The sequence below is a fragment of the Nerophis ophidion genome, linkage group LG09 (genome assembly GCF_033978795.1).
Source record: "Nerophis ophidion isolate RoL-2023_Sa linkage group LG09, RoL_Noph_v1.0, whole genome shotgun sequence".
In the NCBI taxonomy this organism is placed as follows: domain Eukaryota; kingdom Metazoa; phylum Chordata; class Actinopteri; order Syngnathiformes; family Syngnathidae; genus Nerophis; species Nerophis ophidion.
Genome location: NC_084619.1, coordinates 39372413 through 39395551, shown reverse-complemented (window position 1 = coordinate 39395551; position 23139 = coordinate 39372413). Strand labels below are relative to the sequence as shown.

Genomic DNA, 23139 nt, shown 5'->3' with positions numbered 1-23139 from the left:
AGTGTAACAATACATTAAGTCTTTATTAATGAAACATCATAATCCTTTAACAAATAATACTATTATATGAATACTACTTGAACCGGCGGCGAGTTGGGCTCGTAATTGAAATTGTGCTCGTGACTTAAAATATCAAAGAAACTGATTGTATCCCAAATAACTCGTAAGTTGAGGTCTTCGTGAGTTGAGGTACCACTGTATTTGCATTTTTATGTTGGCTGCAAGCAAGGAGCTGTAATTTCAAATGATGGTTAGTAGTGATGTGGTATCACACCTCTTGCATATGCCAATGTCGTAAACAGCAGTGTCTTCTACAGAGCTGGAGGAGATAGTTTGCTGTGTGAAGCCACCTAAGGTCAACACCGGAATCAAATGGGGTCAAACGGCCCCATCACAGACGGGAACATGCACACACATGTACACTCTCAGAGGGATTGTCCCCATCATTCCACTCCCTCAGGGCCAAGCTGAAAACAATATAATATGACACTCAGCAAAGCCTTCAGACACACACGCACACAGTCTAACACTAGTTAACATGCACCAGGGTCACAATGACAGTCAGGCTGCTGGCTGTGGCCTGAGGCATATATCGTGTAAAAAACACTTTTTCCTCCAACAACATGGACAGCGAACAAATGCTGCATTAGAAATTATCTATAAAAGGGCAAAGCTATTAATGCGTTAAGCCATATTCTAAAACACAATTAGTGCAAAAGAAACATACAGCAGTAAATTATGTATTTTATAGTGTTATTAAAGTCGTACCTATCATCAGAGGGCAAACTGAGGGTGTGTTCAAACTTGCACTCAAGTGAGAAGCACCACAATTCACTGATCGAGACCAAATGAGCCGTACCAGCAGAGCAAACACTCTGCATCACACCGAGAGGTAAAGTGTTTTTAATATTATTTTCATCCCACAAAACTAAGTGAGTTAACCATCATTAAATAATGATAACTATATCATTATTATTTAAATATATACAAATTTGTGTGGACAAGTTATTTGACCTCAGGACTACAAAAAAACTATTGAAAGCTTGGAACATTTTTGAAGAATGTGATGTCATGCTCGCTACAGATCACTTTGAGGGATAGAAGTAGAGTCTCTAAACACGAGTGCATTCCATAATAACACCAGAAAAAGATGCTAGATTTGTTGCTCGTCGTTTTAATAAAGACATTTAAAAAAAAAAAAGTCTCTAGACACTTGAAAGATTCTCAACAAACTACAATGTACAATTATTGGCAACAATTGAAAATAGAGCAATACAATATAAAACATATATGTTAATACTAATTAATAACAAAAATGTAAGCAAACATTTTTTTTTACTTTTCAAAGAAAATGTTATCATAGCAAATTATGAAAACTTTATGATGACCTTGTGACTACACCCTAACCACAGGTATTTTGGCAATTTAGGGTGAACCTTGTGTCTTTTAGTATTTTTTTAATGACATACATATTTTGCACATAAAATATATATCATTCAAATATGTCTTAAACATAAAAAAAAGAAAATGACATTACATTATATTAGAAAAATATAACCTATGCAATTATTTTGCATCTTTTCTACCATGAGCGCATCTTGGGCGCTGAAAAAAAAAAGGGAAAAAAAGTGGGTTTCACACTTTGGACTGTGTCTAAATTGCCCGAGGTACATATCTCCTTCATGTTTAAAAACAATGTGCGACCTTTAACAATTGCACACGCAGTGTTAGTAAATCGCATGAAACACGCCCACTAATTTTAGATTTACTACGATGTTTAGATCTTCCCTGCGATGAGGTGGCGATTTGTCCAGGGTGTACTCCGCCTTCCGCCCGATTGTAGCTGAGATAGGCACCGGCGCCCCCCGTAACCCCAAATGGGAATAAGCGGTAGGAAATGGATGGATGGATGGATAAATCAGGCCCTTAATTTATCTTAACAAAATGGCACTTCAATATTTACTGAACATATTAAAGTGCTGTTTTTTCTCCAGTAGGAAAAAACTAGGTCGGGTTTTCTTTTGTCATTGTTATGGGGCTGCTGAAAAGCAGGCAGCCATTAACATGTTATAAAGCAGCATGTTAATGGCTGCTTTGCTTAGCACAGCAGCCCCATATTATCATTGCTTGGACTTTAACTTGTTTTCTTCTTATTCTGCCATGTTTAATAAGAACCAGCAACTTGAGGGTTGCAGGTTCGATCCCCGCTTCCGCCATCCTAGTCACTGCCGTTGTGTCCTTGAGCAAGACACTTTACCCACCTGCTCCCAGTGCCACCCGCACTGGTTTAAATATAAAAATTAGATATTGGGTTTCACTATGAAAAGCGTTTTGAGTTACTAGAGAAAAAGCGCTATATAAATATAATTCACTTATATACTTGGAATGGTCTCGATCGCGCCTACGCAGCTGGTAAACCTTTGGATCATTTCAACCCTCAATAGGCCCATTGACTAGGTACACCACTTTTATAATGGCCCTTTTTCAGGAAATAACAGAATAAGGCAAGATTACCTCTTCTTGCAGCTCAGACATTCGTTCACAACTTGGTGCTTCATATCTCATTTTGTCCAATCCGATCTTTTTAGTGTACGTTCAAGTTACAAAAAACAATGCAATTTCTAATGTAAATACAATCTGACGTCATCACACCGCACGCACACCATTGTTTACGGAAGTAAACATTGTTTCCAATGTAGTTGGTCTCAGTGCTGGCGCACTTTTGGCAATTTGAAGGATCTTGTGCAATTAAACTCTACATTTACTTAAAGGCCTACTGAAATTAGATTTTCTTATTTAAACGGGGATAGCAGGTCCATTCTATGTGTCATACTTGATCATTTCGCGATTTTCCCATATTTTTGTTGAAAGGATTTAGTAGACAACATCCACGTTAAAGTTCGCAACTTTCGGTGTTAAGAGAAAAGTCCTGCCTCTACCGGAAGTCGCAGACGATGACGTCGCAAGTGTGGGGGCTCCTCACATATTCACATTGTTTTTAATGGGAGCCTCCAACAAAAAGTGCTATTCGGACCGAGAAAACGACAATTTCCCCATTAATTTGAGCGAGAATGAAAGATTTGTGTTTGAGGATATTGATAGCGACGGACTACGAAAAAAAAAAAAAAACGCGATTGCATTGGGACAGATTCCGATGTTTTTAAACACATTTACTCGGATAATTCTGGGAAATCCCTTATATTTCTATTGTGTTGCTAGTGTTTTACTGAGTTTAATATTACCTGATAGTCGGAGGTGTACATCCACGGGTGTGTTGATGCCAATGTCTCAGGAAAGTCGACGGCAGCTTCATGGACGGCCCAAGCTCAGCTTTTCTCCGGTAAGAAGCGACTATTTAACCACAATTTTCTCACTGAAACCTGCTGGTTGACATTTGGTCTGGATTCATGTTCGCTTGACCGCACTCTGATCCATTGTAAATTTTTCACCTCTGGGAATTTTAAACAAGGAATCACCGTATGTTTGTGTGGCTAAATGCTAAAGCTTCCCAACTCCATCTTTCTACTGTGACTTCTCCAATATTAATTGAACAAATTGCAAAAGATTCAGCAACACAGATGTCCAAAACACTGTATAATTATGCCGTTAAAGCAGACAGCTTTGAGCTGTGTGTGTGCGTAGCGCTCATACTTCCTAAAAACGTGTGACGTCTTGCATACACGTCATCATTACATGACATTTCTAAGATGAAACTCCCGGGAAATTTAAAATTGTAATTTATTAAACTAAAAAGGCAGTATTGGCGTGTGTTGCAATGTTAATATTTCATCATTGATATATAAACTATCAGACTGCGTGGTGGGTAGTAGTGGGTTTCAGTAGGCCTTTACCGAATTATTGCGCGTAAAAGATAAGAAGGAAGAGGGAAAGTATTTTGGCTCAGTGAGTTTTGAGGTATTTTTTGTTTCAATGTCTGTTTGAAAAGGTGTGTGTGTGGGCGAGCAGTCGGAGACAGAACTGGTAAAACTTTCACTTGAGTTTTAAAACATTATTTTCCCATGTTTTATGCTCCGTTGTCAACTAATTATTATGTAACTGCATATTTTGGCGAATAATTATGACGTTAATCGCTTTTTGAGTATGTCCTGGTCGGGTGAAGGTGACTTGCAGCGTGGAAGCTTTCACATTGAGGATGCATCGTATATATATCCGATTTATATCCACATACGAAGGAGGCTTGTGTCGAATATGAAAAATTCGGAATTGTACTGTTAAAACGGACATGAAAAAATCCTATACAGGTCTCATATGGGCAAACAAATCGGAATTGACCTGCGTGTGAAAAAAGCCTTTATCACTGGTTAAAATGATTTTCCATCCAATGTATGGTTGTGGCTAGATCGCCATCAGAAGGAGGTGAGCGCCGCAAGGATTTTAAAACTTTTTCCATTAAAGCGAATTGCGTCCACTGTAATTTCTTAGAGGGTTTGAGAGCATGAAGAAACACTTTTTTTCTTTGTGAACAAAACCTCTTTCTGGATTTTTTATTGGCCCTTAAAGCCAGAAAATTCAGCCAAATCTTCCATTGACTATAATATTAAATGTATCCCTGTCCTTGCCACAAAAGCACCAAAGTAATATTATTTTAATTTGCTCAAACTTGGATATGTTTCCACCTATTTGACATCCAGGAATACGTGCCCAAAACCCTTTAGGCGCTTAAGGTATTTTCTATAAGTCGATATCTTAAAGCGTTTGGTGACAATCAGACTTTGTTTGACATAACGTTTTTTGAAACTCCACAGAGATCATGCTTTATAAAGATGGCTGCCACCAGCTAAAGCCAGTTGCTGGGTTGCATATGACGTCATATCTGTCTTTCTTCTTTGCAGCTTAATTCACACGATGGTCAAGAAGCTTGAGCGTAGCATTAAAACAAGTGAGAGTGAGTGTAGAGTTCAAACAGAAAATACAGTATTGCTGCTCTGTTCTTGGGTGTTTCAGTCGTTCAAAAAGAGTGATAGAAAATAGCTTTCATAGAGTCCCGAAAGAAGTTGTTCATAAAGTCAAGGGACAGACGAAAGTGTGTCATAAGAAATGGCTCTTAAAAATATATCCTTAAGAAAATATCCGTGATGCAATCAAGTTTATTCTCTACTACCGTATTTTTCAGATTATAAATCACTTCAGATAATAAATCGCACCGGCCAAAAATGCATAATAAAGAAGGAAAAAAAAACATATATAAGTTGCACTAGAGTATAAGTCGCATTTTTGGGGGAAATTTATTTGAGAAAAACCAACACCAAGAATAGACATGTCACGTTCGGAACGCATTGAGATGCGCGGAGGTGTCAATTCAAGATGCATGGGACCAGACAAGCAAGTTAGCAGGTAGGAGCTGGATTTAATATTTAAAATGATAAAAGAACACTGGTACAAAGGCAAAAGAAAACGCGTGCAACGCACGGGGAGCTAGGCTAACAATAGCACTGAGTAAAAGTCCAAAAGTTGCGCGTGTCGTGCGCCCAAAAGCTAAGGTGTAACTTAGCAAGCCAAAAATAGATAATCGAACTTGCGTGTTGCGTAAAGCAAGTGAAGAACTCAGGTAGAACAAAGGGAGGAGGCAAGTATAAATACAGAAATGGTAATCAAGGACAGGTGTGTGCCGGGCACCAGTGCAGGTGGAAACGGTGACAAAACCATGTTGACGAATATAAACAAGGAAGTGCACCAACTAAGAATCGGAAGAGTCAAACCATAAACAAAAAACACAAAAGACTCAAATATAGACAAAAGATGTGATCCGGGAATCGGATCACACCAAGACATTAGAAAATCTATTTAAAATAAATAAATAATAGTGAACAACAGGCTGAATAAGTGTACGTTATGTGACGAATAAATAACCAAATGAGAAGGTGCCTGGTATGTTAACCTAACATATTATGGTGAGAGTCATTCAAATAACTATAACATATAGAACATGCTATATGTTTACAGAAGTAGTAGCAGGTGGCATCTTTTTTTTTTCTCAATGCACTTCTGCCATGACCTGCCCCTGCCAAATTTTTATTGGATGACGTGTGTGTGTGACGATTGCTGATATACGCCTAGTCTCTTACGTGAATGAGATAAATAATATTATTTGATATTATACGGTAATGTGTTAATAATTTCACACAAGTCGCTCCAGAGTATACGGCCAAACTATGAAAAAAACAGCAACTTTTAATCCAAAAAATTACGGTATATTGGTAGTGTTTGAGAGCAGAACTAAACGTTGAACAAATGACAAGAGATCACAATAGTTTGTTTGTGTTCATTTGACCTGCTTGTGCAAATAAACTAACGTCATGTTAAGTCCCAGTAATAAATATTGTGACTATTGGTCCAATCCACCATATTTTCCTTGTCGATATTCATAACAGAAACTAAAATCTTATTGCAGGAAATTTGACACAGATGACCATATTATTGTGTCTTTGGTGCCATTTGTTAGGATCAAGAAAATATTTTTAACATTATTCATAAACTACATTAATTAATCTCTCATAGGCTCAACAGAATTTACTGAATCTTGATATTGCTAGCAAACATTGCTCAACAACAGGGACATATATCGCTAAAAAATGAGACACAATATGAACTTCACATCATAAAAACAACAGCAGGTATGAATTGTAGATGATAGTAATATTTCTAGCACAAAATTCATCCATCCATTTTCTATCGCTCGTCCCTCTCGGGGTAGCAGGGGTGCTACAGCCTATACCAGCTGCACTGAGGCGGAAGGTGGGGTACGCCCTGGACATCAATCGCGGCAAATAAATATCCTTTTTCTCATTAGTGTCATAATCACTGCACTGGCTTCATTATGTCAATCAACCTTACTTAGAAATGCACAAAAAAGTCCAACATTGTCTTTCACGGATTAACGTTTAATTTGTTGACCTCGTCAGAAGTAAAGACATTATGTGTCTCCAATCGTTTCTTCTCTAAATACTTGTTAGTGTTGAAGGAATAAAGGTCGAGGCAAGAAGTAACCTCTTGGTGATGATGAATGCTTTAAATCTTTCAAAAAATATTTTTCTTAAGAGTGTGTAAATTCACTTCATCCCATTTTAAATATTTTTCGTACTTGGTTATATCTGTGCCTCTAAACCTTTTAAAATACACCAAAATCTGCACAGATGCACGTACATATACAGTAGCACAATAAAAATGGAGACCACCGCCTGAAAATCGGAAGTGACTCTAGGTCACGTGATTGCAACCCAGCAATTACATAAAATGACAGCCCCTCCCTACAGGTTTTACTCAGGCTGAATGTGTACTTCCTGTCTGCTCACAGATAGTTCAGCTCTGTCCCAATTTGGTGGCTGCATCCTACGCATTTGTGGGTTGCTGACGTTATTGAGGTGCGCAAAGGCTGTCCCAATTTAAAAAGCTCCAAGTGTACTTCGAATCCAGCTGACAAATGTGTCCTTTTCTCCCATTTGCAACAAGTGTGCATGGACTGTAGCCTTTGCATCAACATCAAATGTCTTAATAATGTGTGAGTCTATTTATTGATCTTTTGGGACTATTTTTACATGTTAAATCATATTAGGTGCTTGTTTGTAGACGCTATGTACATTTTTATTTCATTGAAAAATGTTAACTTCTATATGTGTTAAAATCACTGTTAATGTGATCTTGTGTTTACGTTTACTCTGCTGTTCTGTTTAGGACAATCAGGGTTGAAATGGACTCTGCAGAAAATGTATAGGACAATAGAGCAAAAATCCATCCATCCATCCATCCATTTTCTACTGCTTGTCCCTTTTGGGGTCGCTGGAGCCTACCTATCTCAGCTGCATTCGGGCAGCAGGCGGGGTACACCCTGGACAAGTCGCCACCTCATCGCAGGGCCAACATAGATAGACAACATTCACACTCACATTCACATACTAGGGCCAATTTTGTGGTGCCAATCAACCTATCCCCAGGTGCATGTCTTTGGAGGTGGGAGGAAACCGGAGTACCCGGAGGGAACCCACGCAGTACCGGGGAGAACATGCAAACTCCACACAGAAAGATCCCGAGCCCGGGATAGAACTCAGGACTACTCAGGACCTTCGTATTGTGAGGCAAATGCACAAACCCCTAAGCCACCGTGCTGCCCCAGAGCAAAAATAAATGAATTAAATAATATAGAAATAATAGTATAGGCAGGTTTGGCTGATCATTTGAAAGCATTTTTTCTAACTGGTGTAAATTAATAAACAAAGTGCTGAAACTATTGATGTAGTGATACATTATTTGCCTTGATCTCAACTTTTCCAGTCTTCTTTGTTACGTTTACCTGAACATCTTTATCTACCACCATCTGCTGGTCACATTGCGCATCACAGTCTGTTTAACTGCATCTCATTACACATACTAACTTGCAGAGGTGGGACCAAGTCATTGTTTTGCAAGTCACAAGTAAGTCTCAAGTCTTTGCCCTCAAGTCTCAAGTCAAGTCCCGAGTCAAGACAGGCAAGTCCGAGTCAAGTCCAAAGTCAATACTGGAAAGTCTCAAATCAAGTCCCAAGTCCTGCATTCTGGGTTTCGAGTCATTTCAAGTCTTTTTAACCACAGACTAATATATGTACACAGATTGTGTATGCTTTTAAAACGCTGAATGTATTTATTATTAAAAAAAACAGTGCTGACATTGCACTTCATAATAGCACTATTAACCAGTTATTCTAAACATTTAACTCATTCCTTTACAGTATAAACACATTTGAAAAAACAAGTGCAACTCTACTTATTTGCACAAAAGTGTTAACATTGTATTTCCATGGAATATTGCATTGTAACTAGTTCATCAGCAGTTTATATCATGTTGTTACCTTATCTCATTGATCTCATCTCATACTGTATGTGTTTATGTGTGCGTACACATGGAAAAAAACAAATACATGAACATAACAATGAACAGTGCTGTACTTTTTAGATGTCAGGGCTCTATGGAATATGTACACATATTCTTAATATAGTGTACACATATTCTTAATATAGTACACATTTTAACTGACCTTTATTTGACTATGTTTGTCTTTTTGTAGGTGGCTAAAATACGCGGTGCTGCTGACCGCCGTCTAACGTTACGTTACTGTGTGTGAGACATTCACTAACGTAACGTTATGTGTAGGTACCTCATGCAAACCAGCTTAAAAAAAAAATCACTTGACAAAAAGTATGAATAAGGTAGCGAACTGCAGTGGACGCAACAGATTGCCGTGTTTGCATTGACGTTATAACCATAGACATCTTATAAGTAGACACAGAATTGGCTGTTGTGACGAAAGCAATTTGGCCGCCATCTTGAAGTGGTGATGAGGAGCCGGCAAGCAGCCTAAACTGACAGTTGACAGGTAGAAAACAAAGATGCTGGGCTGGTATTCAGCGTTTTCCTGCTCAATTGAGCGGACTGTTGAAAATAGGAATTTGAGGATTACTTTTCACAAGTAAGAATTTACATTAACATACTATTGGTTGTATTTTGTGAAAAGAATATTACCACAGAGTTAAGCAGGACCAAAGAACTACAATATTTGTATGTGAAAATCACAAAGAAATATTCTGGGGGAGGATGACCCCCCCTACAGGTATTTGGTTTACAAACTTTCAGGCCCACCTAAAACAAAATTCACCAGCCGCCATTGATTATGATTCATTCTCATTTTATTGTAACCACAGATAAGTCTTCAAGTAACAATATTCAAATACTAACTTTGTTGAGTAAGACAGAATTTGGTTTTATTCTGAATCCAGTGAAACAGATTGGTGGTTTTAGCTGAAAAAAAGACTTTCAGGTGTTTATATATGTTCAAGTATTTGGCGGACACTTTTATCCAAAGCAACATACATGAAAAATACATATAAAAAAATCACTGTAAACATGATCATTTAAAGGAAGAATGTAATAGAAAATATCAATACAAAGTGACAAGACAGAATAAACTCTCTGCTGTTGCAGCAACAGAGATAAAGTCTATAACAGTGGTTCTCAACCTTTTTTCAGTGATGTACCCCCTGTGAACATTTTTTTCATTCAAGTACCCCCTAATCAGAGTAAAGCATCTTTGGTTGAAAAAAGAGATAAAGAAGTAAAATACAGCACTATGTCATCAGTTTTTGATTTATTAAACTGTATAACAGTGCAAAATATTGCACAATTGTAGTGGTCTTTCTTGAACTATTTAAAAAAAAAAAGATGTAAATATAACTAAAAACTTGTTGAAAAATAAACAAGTGATATAATTATAAATAAAGATCTCTACACATAGAAGTAATCATCAACTTAAAGTGCCCTCTTTGGGTATTGTAATAGAGATCCATCTGGATTCATCAACTTCATTCTAAACATTTCTTCACAAAAAAAGAAATCTTTAACATCAATATTTATGGAACATGTCCACAAAAAATTCTAGCTGTCAACACTGAATATTGCATTGTTGCATTTCTTTTCACAGTTTATGAATTTACGTTCATATTTTGTTGAAGTATTTTACAATAAATATATTTATAAAGGATTTTGAATTGTTGCTATTTTTAGAATATTTAAAAAAATATAATGTACCCCTTGGCATACCTTCAAGTACCTCCATTTGAGAACCTCTGGTCTATAGGTCCGTAACATATATAGATATCTAATGTATTCATACATTGTTTATGTAGGATATACGCAAGTATATATAACCTAATCATATTGTTTCTTGAACTTCAAAATAGCTGACTGTTTTTTTCCCTTCTCTGGGATTATATTCCCAGTTTTGATCTCAGACGTCTGGTCACTTATAGCAGTGGTCCCCAACCTTTTTGTATCCGCGGACCGGTCAACGCTTAATAATTTGTCCCGCGGCCCGGGGGGGGGGGTCCTTTTTTTTTTTTTTTTTTTTTCTTCTTTGTCATGAAAAAGGGACGTTTTTGTCATGAAAAAGGAAGTTTTTTGTGGTTGGTGCACTATTTGTAAGTGTATATTGTGTTTTTTATGTTGATTTAATAATTTTTTTTTTTTTTTTTTTTAATAAAAAAATCTTCTGCGGCCCGGTACCAATCGGGCCACGGCCCGGTACCGCGGCCCGGTGGTTGGGGACCACTGACTTATAGCATATAACAGGGGTCGGGAACCTTTTTGGCTGAGAGAGCCATACAAGCCAAAGATTTTTTAAAGTATTTCCGTGAGAGCCATATAATGTTTGTTTTTTTAACACTGAATACAACTATATGCGTGCATTTTTAGGAAAGACCATCAATTTTAGACTATAATAAGTCTCTTCTTCTTTTTAATACTCATTGTTATTCTGAGTACAACCAAAAAATAAATAAAATACTTCTTACCATTAATACGACTTCTTGAACAGGTGCGGTAGAAACGTAGAATGGATGGATAAAAATGCATGAGAATGTTTTATATTTTGAACGTTATTTTTGACACTGTGATTACCAGCGGAATTATTCATTACTTATCGTGTTAAGCAATGTCAGCTCAGATTTATCTGAGAGCCAGATGCAGTCATCAAAAGAGCCACATCGGGCTCTTGAGCCATAGGTTCCCTACCCCTGGCATATAAGAATATTCTATTACTGTTAAGCAAATTATGAACACGCCAAAACATGTGTCCTTTATCATAGTGACACGTATGACAAAAAAGCGCATGAATGGAAGTGGTATTCAGTGAGTTAATATGAATTAAATGCGCTGACAGTTCATTGCTTCTGCCAAATGAATTGCACTGAGTGGAGCGTATCACCACTCCAAGATGGCGGCCCCACGTCTCGTCTGCGGCAATATGCAGTAGCGCTCGATGCTGCGTACCCTTATAAGATGTCTATGGTTCTAACGTTAGCAGTGAGTTTACAGCCTCACTGATTTAACTACACAGCAAATAAAAGTCACAGTACTCCGGCTTCCTCCCACCTCCAAAGACATGCACCTGGGGATAGGTTGATTGGCAACACTAAATTGGCCCTAGTGTGTGAATGTGAGTGTGAATGTTGTCTGTCTATCTTTGTTGGTCCTGCAAGGAGGTTGCGACTTGTCCAGGGTGTACGCCGCCTTAGAGTGCAGCTTGGATAGGCTCCAGCATCCCCTGTGACCCAGAGATGGACAAACGGTAGAAATGGATGGATGAATAGCACTTTTTTCTCTAAAGACTCAAGGTGCTTTACATAGTAAAACCCATTATATATATATTTTGGCTACATTTAAATCAGTGTGGGTGGCAGTAGGAGCAAGTGGGTCAAGTGTCTTACCAAAGGACACAACAGCAGTTACTAGGATGGTGGAAGCAGGAATCGAACCCATATCTCTCAAGTTGTTGGCACGGCCACTGTTCCAACCCAGCCATGCCGGCATACTTTAATCGATATCCCCGCCACTCTTTATATATTTTGGCTTCAACGAGTAAACAAGTGAGTCAGGTTGTCGCCCTCTGCTCGTTAAGTATACCTGTCTACATTTGCATTTAAAAAAAAGGAAATTTCCCTGGAAAATAGCGGAAAATAATAAATCCTCGTCCCCTACGGACCAGACAGAAAAATGGTCGGCCAACCCTAACTTATGCTGTCAACATTCCTACATTATGCATTGTAGCATAATTACAACACTAACAGGTATTATTCTTGAGAGATTGTTCATGCTGGCTCACATCCTGTCTTCCTTTGTGTGATATGCTAAAATAGTTACATTTCTAACAAATAAAATCAGTGTGCCTGATCATGCTCCTCTTTAGATTCGGATAACAAACTTCCCATTAGTTAAGATAATTATGAAAATGTGTAAATATAGAGTCTGAGTTGTGTCCGCTAAAATGACACTAGTCGGATATTTTATATGCCATTCAAATTCACATTTACTAATTTTGTTACGAGTACATTATTGTCGTACATTTGTAATATTCAATTGTGTATTTTTCAAGACATTGTTGTAAAACCTCCTTCTTCATGATCCAACACTTACTTTGTTGTTATTGTTTGTACTGTAACGGTTGGTCTGCCGTAGTCATTCTATTCAGTCCGAGCTAGAAACAGCTGAGCCAGGTCTACCAGTTGTTAAAACCAACTGCCTTTTATATTTATGTACAATACATAGTTGTGATGTGTTTTAACTTTGGAACAGCCCCTGATATAACTGTCTATAGCAGGGGTCTCAACCATGCAGGCCAATTGCGGCCCGCAAGACCTTATTATGCAGCCCGCGCTTTGATATGACAATTTAATGTTGGTGCGGCCCGCAAGTTTAATATGAACGGTGCTTGACAGCGTCATACTTGCAAACATCCCGAATTTTCCCGGGAGACCCCTGAATTTCAGGGCACCACTTCTCTCGAAGCCCCTGTCAATTTTTACCAGATCAACAATATACAGGGAGTGCCATAATGCACTGCCATTAGCGCCCCCTACATCCTGAATTGACAGCGTGCAAGCCCAGTTGTATGTTGGATCTGGCCACGTGGGACGCACGTGTGGAATTGCAAGATATATTTGATCAACAGCTACACACGTCACACTACGGGTGGCCATAAAAAAACTTTTAACACTGTTACAAATATGTGCCAGACTGTGAACCCACACCGAACAAGAATGACAAACACATTTCGGGAGAACATCCGCATCGTAACACAACATAAACACACCGGAACAATTATCCAGAATCCCATGCAGACCTAACTCTTCCGGGCTACAATATACACACCCATGCTACCACCAACCCCCCAACCCCACCCTCCCTACTTGCGTCGGTTGAGGTGTTGTATATTGTAGCCCTGCAAGGTGTTCTGGGTATTGTGTTTAAGTTGTGCTAGGGTACAGAAATTCTCCCAAAAAGGGTTTGTCATTCTTGTTTGGTGTGGGTTCAGAGTGTCGCGCATATTTGTAACAGTGTTAAAAGTTTTTTTACGGCCACCCTAAGTGTGACGTGTATGGCTGTTGAACAACTACGTCTTGCAGCCAGTGACGTTGTTCTGCACGAGTCTCACACAACGTGTTACAGAGCCAGCAAATTGGTTGTGTGATGTAAAAGCGTGCCCGATGAAATGTAGTGGAGCAGTAGTCTTCTTTTGAGGGTGCGCGGACCCCTGGAGGTACTTGAAAGTATGCCAAGGGACAAGTGAAATTAATCAAAAACATTGTAAAAAAAACAGCAGCAATTCATAAATACTTTATACATATGTTTATTGAATAATACTTAAATGAAGTACGAATGTAAGTTCATAAACTGTGGAAAAATAATGCAACAATGCCAATATTCAGTGTTGTCAGCTAGACTTTTTGTGGACATGTTCCATAAATATTGATGTTAAAGATTTCTTTTTTTGTGAAGAAATGTTTGGAATAAAGTTGATGAATCCAGATGGATCTCTATTACAATCCCCAAACAGGGCACTTTAAGTTGATGATTACTTTTATGTGTAAAAATCTTTATTTATAATTGAATCACTTGTTTATTTTTCAACAAGTTTTTTAGGTATTTCTATACCTTTTCTTCCAAATAGTTCAAGAAAGACCACTACAAATGAGCAATATTTTGCACTGTAATACAATTTAATAAATCAGAAAACGATGGCATAGTGCTGTATTTTACTTCTTTATCTCTGTTTTTCAACCAAAATTGCTTTGCTCTTATTAGGGGGTACTTGAATTAAAAAAATCTTCACAGGGGGTACATCACTGAAAAAAGGTTTAGAACCACTGTTGTAGAGGACGTTAAAGGCAGTGCAGTCACGGCAGCCCTCAATAATGTCGGCTGGGTGAAAATTGGGAAAAATTCGGGAGAATGGTTGCACTTGGAGATTGTCGGGAGGTGCATTGAAATTCAGGAGTCTCCCGGAAAAATCGCGAGGATTGGCAAGTATGTTGCTAGGGCGGGAAAGCCATTCATAGAAGGTGAATTCATTAAAAAGTGCATGTTGGATTTTTTTAAGAAATCTTTTCTTGCGGCCCAGCCTCACCCAGTTTCTGCATCCAGTGGCCCCCAGGTAAATTGAGTTTGAGACCCTTGGTCTAAAGCATACAACTGTAAATGGTAAATGGGTTATGATGCCATAGCGCTTTTCCACCTTCAAGGTACGCAAAGCGCTTTGACACAATTTCCACATTCACCCATTTACACTCATATTCACACACTGATAGCAGGAGCTGCCATGTAAGGTGATAACCACGACCCATCAGGAGCGAGTGTAAAGTGTTTTGCTCCAGGACACAACGGATGTGACTAGGTTGGTAGAAGCTGTGGATCGAACCAAGAACCCTCAGGTTGCTGGCACGGCCACTCTCCCAACTGTACTCTTGCGCAATTACTCAAGTATGCTATGTAATATGATGGGCGGATTACGATACAGAGTTATACTGTACCTATAATCACAGCTTCTGAAATATAACACCGGAAATCACAAAAATATTTTTAAGAAATCTTACCTCTTTCACTGACACTTTCGATCTCAGCATCCTCACAGCTGCTGTACTCGGGTGTGGTCCCTCCCTCCTCCTCTGAGCTGCTGACGCTGGTTTGTCTTTTGCCTCCGGAACCAAGCCCTCGTTTGGATTTATATGGCCTGGGTGGTGGTGGACGTAAAGATTCGGATTGATCTGAACTTAGCGAATCATTGCGCAGCATGCTATCTGCCTTGTCCCTTTTGGTTCGTTTCACTACAGGTCCCTGGCCAGGGGTTGATCCAGTTATACCCAAAGATTTTCTGAGTTCAGGGGTGGTGTCTTTTAGGGCAGGGTTGTGTTCATGCGGCCCTCCAACTGTCCTCTGTCCAGACACTAAGACATCTCTCATCTTCCCCATAATTCCACTGCCACGACCTTGCACTGGTAAAAGATGGCCCTGGCTTCCAGTAGGAACTGGCCCTGCTTGGAAAGGGGGGCCACCGCTTTGGTCCATGTTTTGGTAGCCCCCCTCTAGTGTCCGCCTCACTGCATCACTTCCTCCCACAGGATCAACCTCCAAAGAACCTCCCTTTGTAAGCCGGCGGCTTTCCCTGCGTTCCCTAGATTCACCCCGGAGATCTCGATCCATAGAAACCTGGGTCTCCAGCTTGGCATGGCCTGTCCTGCGGTCTCCCCGACCGGTTCCTGCACCAACTCTTCCGTTTCTCCTAGTTATGTGAATTTGTGGACAGAAACAGAAAGAAAAAATAACATGTAACGGTTAACAGAAAATGTATCTTTTGCAGGCGAAGAAACAATACTTTAAAGCAGGATTTATATCCCACAAAGACCTTCTTTGACATTTGAAGATTGAGGTCTAACATAAAAATGTTCGAGCAGTGCCAAAAGATGCAATCACTTGAAACTACAGCATGTCACCAGTCGAGGAAAATCCCTCCACTGAATGGGCATTTAAAGGGTTTGGCACGAAGCCCAGATTTGTTTTTATTAAAAAAAAACATGTCAAAGTCTTCAAAAATATTAGTTTTTCATTAAGTCGTCAGTTATTCTGGTAGAAAGCACAAATTGGAAGTATGCATTTTGATTACACTTTGTTTTTCTTCATATTGCAATAGCCCATTATTATGTACGATGTGGTCTCCGGGTTTATATTTGATGAGAAACACTTGATTCAAAAGTCAAAGATGCTTACTAGTAGCTAGGGATGAGAATTGATATTTTTTTTCTGGTTCCGATTCCACTTTCGATTCGGTTTCTGAATAGTTCTCTTATCGAGTCTTATTTGGAAAAAAAAGATAAACGAGGAGTACCGAAGACAGCTGGCACTCCACTCGGAGTGTTTCTGTGAGTATGGCTTCCTGCGCTTCGTGCACTTTACTCATGGATAGGTTGGCTTTGCTAGAGAGCCGTGTCCGCCAGTTAGAGCAGTGTAATTTCGTAACTTTAGATGTTGCGGACACATCTGCTAGCGTTAGCTGTAGCGAGCTAACTAGCCCAGCTTGTAGCAGCCCTAATCGGCCTACAAGCTACGGTGTACCGGTTGAGACGCATAATAGATTTAGCCCTTTAGCTAGTCCTACACCCCAGTCTACCGGGCACCACACTTTAGTTATAGGGGACTCCATCACCCGAAACATAAAGCTTAGCAAACCAGCCACAATTAAGTGTATTCCCGGGGGCAGAGCACCTGACATTGAAGCTAATCTTAGGGAGCTAACTCGCAACAGGTCTAGTAAGCACGTACGGCAGGCTAACCGCACCACTAGTTATGCGAATATAGTAATACACGTTGGCTCCAATGACGTTAGGATGAGACAATCAGAGATTACAAAGAGAAACATAGCCAGGGCTTGTAATCTCGCCAGAAAGATGTCCAGGCATCGAGTAATTGTCTCTGGCCCCCTGCCTGGGAGAGGCAATGATGAGAGATATAGCAGATTAGTCTCTCTTAACAGGTGGCTGGATAGCTTCTGCAGACAACAGGGATTTACGTTTATTGATAATTGGCCCTCTTTCTGGGGCAAACCTGGCTTGCTGAGGAGAGACGGCCTTCACCCTAACCAGGAAGGCGCTATCCTCTTGTCTCGGAACATAGACTTCGCATTGAGCCACATTTGACTAACTGCACTAGAGCAAGCCCGGTCACAGGCAATTACAGAGCCTGCTAGCCTGGGTATGGAGTCAGTTAAGTTAGAGCTAGCCAGCGCCAGGCTGGATGATCCCTGTACACATAGCAATTTTCGTAGAATAATACACAACTCACAAAATGTTTTTTCTACTGTGTCTATGACTTCGTCAGAGTTAGACATGCGTTCTACTGAGGTGGCAAATTATGATGCGTTCAGTTTATCGCAGCGCCAAGTAGACAATCTGAAAATTCCCGTCATATCAATTCCTAGATATGGTCGTAATTATTTTAAGTACACTGCGCATAATAAATGCAACATTATTAATATTGCTACTACGGATAATTTTATCAACAACTCCTTAAAACAGCCCACTACCTATAATATGGGCTTTCTAAACATCAGATCTTTGTCTCCCAAAACGTTATTAGTCAATGAGGTCATTAGAGACAACAACCTTAACGTCATCGGTCTTAGCGAAACCTGGCTTAAACCAGACGACTTTTTTGCGATAAATGAGGCATCCCCTCCTAACTATACGAATGCGCATATTGCCCGTCACCTCAAAAGGGGAGGGGGTGTCGCACTAATATACAACGAAAACTTTAACTTTAGTCCTAACTTAAATAATAAATATAAATCGTTTGAGGTGCTTTCTATGAAGTCTGCCACACCTCTGCCTCTGTGCCTGGCCGTTATCTACCGCCCCCCAGGGCCCTATTCGGACTTTATTAGTGAATTCTCAGAGTTTGTTGCTGATCTAGTGACGCACGCCGATAATATAATTATAATGGGGGACTTTAATATCCATATGAATACCCCATTGGACCCACCGTGCGTGGCGCTCCAGATTATAATTGATAGCTGTGGTCTTACACAAATAATAAATGAACCGACGCATCGCAGCGGTAATACGATAGACCTAGTGCTTGTCAGAGGTATCACCGTCTCCAAAGTTATGATACTCCCGTATACTAAAGTAATGTCCGATCATTACCTTATAAAATTCGAAGTTCAGACTCATGTTCGGCAAGCTAATAATAATAATAACTGCTATAGCAGCCGCAACATTAATGCTGCCACAACGACGACTCTTGCGGACCTACTGCCCTCGGTAATGGCACCGTTCCCAAAGTATGTGGGCTCTATTGATAACCTCACTAACAACTTTAACAACGCCCTGCGCGAAACCATTGATAGTATAGCACCGCTGAAGTTAAAAAAGGCTCCAAAAAGGCGTACGCCATGGTTTACTGAAGAAACTAGAGCTCAGAAATTATTATGTAGAAAGCTGGAACGCAAATGGCGCACGACTAAACTTGAGGTGCACCATCAAGCATGGAGTGATAGTTTAATAACTTATAAACGCATGCTTACCTTAGCTAAAACTAATTATTACTCAAATCTCATCCGCATTAATAAAAACGATCCAAAATTTTTGTTTAGTACAGTAGCATCGCTAACCCAACAAGGGACTCCTTCCAGTAGCTCCACCCATTCGGCAGATGACTTTATGAAGTTCTTTAATAAGAAAATTGAACTTATTAGAAAGGAGATTAAAGACAATGCGTCCCAGCTACAACGGGGTTATAGGAACACAGATACGATTGTATATACGGCGGATACTGCAAATATCCAAAATAGTTTCTCTCGTTTTGATGTAATAACATTAGAAGGATTGTTACAACGTGTAAATGGAATAAAACAAACAACATGTTTACTTGACCCACTTCCTGGGAAACTTATCAAGGAGCTTTTTGTATTATTAGGTCCATCAGTGCTAAATATTATAAACTTATCACTTTCCTCGGGCACTGTTCCCGTTGCATTCAAAAAAGCGGTTATTCATCCTCTCCTTAAAAGACCTAACCTCGATCCAGACCTCATGGTAAACTACCGACCGGTGTCTCACCTTCCCTTTATTTCGAAAATCCTCGAAAAAATTGTTGCAGAGCAGCTAAATGAGCACTTAGCGTTTAACAATCTATGTGAAACCTTTCAATCCGGTTTCAGGGCAAATCACTCGACTGAGACAGCCCTCGCAAAACTGACTAATGATCTATTGCTAACGATGGACTCTGATGCGTCATCTATGTTGCTGCTCCTCGATCTTAGCGCTGCTTTCGATACCGTCGATCATAATATTTTATTAGAGCGTATCAAAATACGAATTGGTATTTCAGACTCAGCCCTGTCATGGTTTAACTCTTATCTTACTGATAGGATGCAGTGCGTCTCCTATAACAGTGTGACCTCGGACTATGTTAAGGTAACGTGTGGAGTTCCCCAGGGTTCGGTCCTTGGCCCTGTACTCTTCAGCATCTACATGCTGCCGCTAGGTGACGTCATACGCAAATACGGTATTAGCTTTCACTGTTATGCTGATGACACCCAACTTTACATGCCCCTAAAGCTGACCAACACGCCGGACTGTAGTCAGTTGGAAGCGTGTCTTAATGAAATTAAACAATGGATGTCCGCTAACTTTTTGCAACTTAATGCCAAAAAAACGGAAATGCTGATTATCGGTCCTGCTAGACACCGACCTCTATTTAATAATACAACTTTAACATTTGACAACCAAATAATAAAACAAGGTGACTCTGTAAAAAATCTGGGTATTATCTTCGACCCAACTCTCTCCTTTGAGTCACACATTAAAAGCGTTACTAAAACGGCCTTCTTTCATCTCCGTAATATCGCTAAAATTCGCTCCATTTTGTCCACTAAAGACGCCGAGATCATTATCCATGCGTTTGTTACGTCTCGTCTCGATTACTGTAACGTATTATTTTCGGGTCTCCCAATGTCTAGCATTAAAAGATTACAGTTGGTACAAAATGCGGCTGCTAGACTTTTGACAAGAACAAGAAAGTTTGATCATATTACGCCTGTACTGGCTCACCTGCACTGGCTTCCTGTGCACTTAAGATGTGACTTTAAGGTTTTACTACTTACGTATAAAATACTACACGGTCTAGCTCCAGCCTATCTTGCCGATTGTATTGTACCGTATGTCCCGGCAAGAAATCTGCGTTCAAAAGACTCCGGCTTATTAGTGATTCCTAGAGCTCAAAAAAAGTCTGCGGGCTATAGAGCGTTTTCCGTTCGGGCTCCAGTACTCTGGAATGCCCTCCCGGTAACAGTTCGAGATGCTACCTCAGTAGAAGCATTTAAGTCTCATCTTAAAACTCATCTGTATACTCTAGCCTTTAAATAGACCTCCTTTTTAGACCAGTTGATCTGCCGCTTCTTTTCTTTCTCCTATGTCCCCCCCTCCCTTGTGGAGGGGGTCCGGTCCGATGACCATGGATGAAGTACTGACTGTCCAGAGTCGAGACCCAGGATGGACCGCTCGTCGGGACCCAGGATGGACCGCTCGCCTGTATCGGTTGGGGACATCTCTACGCTGCTGATCCGCTTGAGATGGTTTCCTGTGGACGGGACTCTCACTGCTGTCTTGGAGCCACTATGGATTGAACTTTCACAGTATCATGTTAGACCCGCTCGACATCCATTGCTTTCGGTCCCCTAGAGGGGGGGGGTTGCCCACATCTGAGGTCCTCTCCAAGGTTTCTCATAGTCAGCATTGTCGCTGGCGTCCCACTGAATGTGATTTCTCCCTGCCCACTGGGTGTGAGTTTTCCTTGCCCTTTTGTGGGTTCTTCCGAGGATGTTGTAGTCGTAATGATTTGTGCAGTCCTTTGAGACATTTGTGATTTGGGGCTATATAAATAAACATTGATTGATTGATTGATAGATAAAAAAGTGTGAATTGTTCAGTTTGGAGGTACCAAAACCTTACAACAATGAGGTCTTAAGAAAAAAAAAAGTGTGTAAATAAATATAAGAAAATAATATTCTTCTGTACAATTTAATCATATGAAAATTACACTACAATGCAACATTTAGTAACACGTAGTATTAACTTATTACATGCAAAGTGATGTATGTCAAGCCTTTATTGGTTATAATCTTGATTATGGCTTCAAGTTCATGAAAATATTTAATTAAAAATCACATAAAATGTAAAGTTTCAAACACTGAAAGCTACAATGATAAAAATTATAACAAATAAAGGCTGGACATATCCCACTTTGCATGTAAAGAGTTATAATCAAAGATTAATGTCACATCTTCACATAAATTGGTGGCTGAGATGAATTGACTTTTACAGCATATTATAATTTTACGAGTTTCACCTGTATAATATAATCAGGGTTTTTACAGGTATCAGCAAATCTAATCTAATATTTTTTAATGCCATAATGCCACTTAAAAAACATTTAATGCCTATGTGCATTATGGTTATAGTCAAAAGCTCACAATTGTCTGTATACACACAATTGTTAGCATCTGACAAAGATAATGTTAAATAGTTGAAAAGTTTACATTAAGAGTAACTATGTAGTGAATTTGACTCACAAGAATCACAAGACTGTTCCATCTGAGAATGTATTTATTTTTCTGTAGTAGCATCCGGTGTTCTGACTTCATGCACAGCAATTAAAAAGTTTCGTCCGTCAATCATGACCCGGTATCTTCAATCAAAATTATTAAAGAGGAACTACCCTTTAGCCTTCTAAATAAACAACCAATTCTGAATTAGTTGATCAATAAAATATACCCAGAACCAGAAGTAGTTTTTAATAATTGCATCTCTTTAAAACATGTTTTAAAAATAAATATTCTCTGAAAGTATGATAAACTGGAAGATATGTTTTTTAATCAGGATACAATTTAAAAAAAATGTTAAAAGTTTTATGGAAAAATGAATGAACATCATATTAAGAATGCAGCATGATTTATTTAAAAAAAATGTTGAAAGACAGATATAATGATATTTAGAAAAATGCCAATAAGCCCATTAGACACATTAAAAATAAACTGACTCAATTGAACATCTTAAATAAATATTTTTTTTACACCTTCTCAGATATTTAAAATGGGTACATTAGATAGCAAGTTATGTAAAAAGTCAGGCAGCTGAATTAAATTTTATTAATTTACAGGGGGAATGTCAGAATAAAAGAGTTGTGGTCCGTAGTGAGAAATGTCTTGTTTGACCATTTTTGGACACCGTAAGTCACGTGCGGTTCCTGTGTCACATGTGTTGTTAATGTCAGCCAAATTAGCTCATGTGAAGTGGAGGGTAAAATAAAGGAGTTGTTTATGAAATAGGGATGTCACGGTACGAACATTTCTAATCACAATTATCCTCGATAATGCAGTATTTTTAAATGTGCTCAAAATTTTCAAAACATACTTATACTGAAATATTTTAACCAGGTTTTATTGAAAAAAAACACAACGCATTCAAAATGATTTCCCAAGAAGGAACATTATTGGGGACAAGAACACTGTCCTTATAAAAATTTAATGTGCATATAAAAACAACACAAGCATTTTAAGCAAACTAATATGGCAGAAACTAAAATAACAATTAAGTAAAACTAAAGGTGAAAATTGTGCAAGATAGCACCTTATGGACATAAGAGATAAACAAATAAAAATAAATGTAAGAATTTTGCAAGATGGCACCTGATGGCCACAAGACAGAACTGCACTTTTTGTCCATATACATAAAAACAGTGTGTTAATGAGATCTAGTCTCATACAT

The 23139-nt window shown here is 39.1% G+C and overlaps 1 protein-coding gene across 5 annotated transcripts in view; it reads right to left on the bottom strand.

Annotated features, from left to right (window-relative positions):
- LOC133559324 (regulating synaptic membrane exocytosis protein 1-like) overlaps positions 1 to 23139 on the bottom strand; it is a 280539-nt gene that overhangs the window by 104548 nt on the left and 152852 nt on the right. For all 5 annotated transcript variants that reach the window (XM_061910986.1, XM_061910985.1, XM_061910984.1 and 2 more), the window contains one exon: positions 15415 to 16100. In XM_061910986.1, the coding sequence (XP_061766970.1) occupies positions 15415 to 16100 (686 nt within the window). The remainder of the gene's footprint in view (positions 1 to 15414; positions 16101 to 23139) is intronic.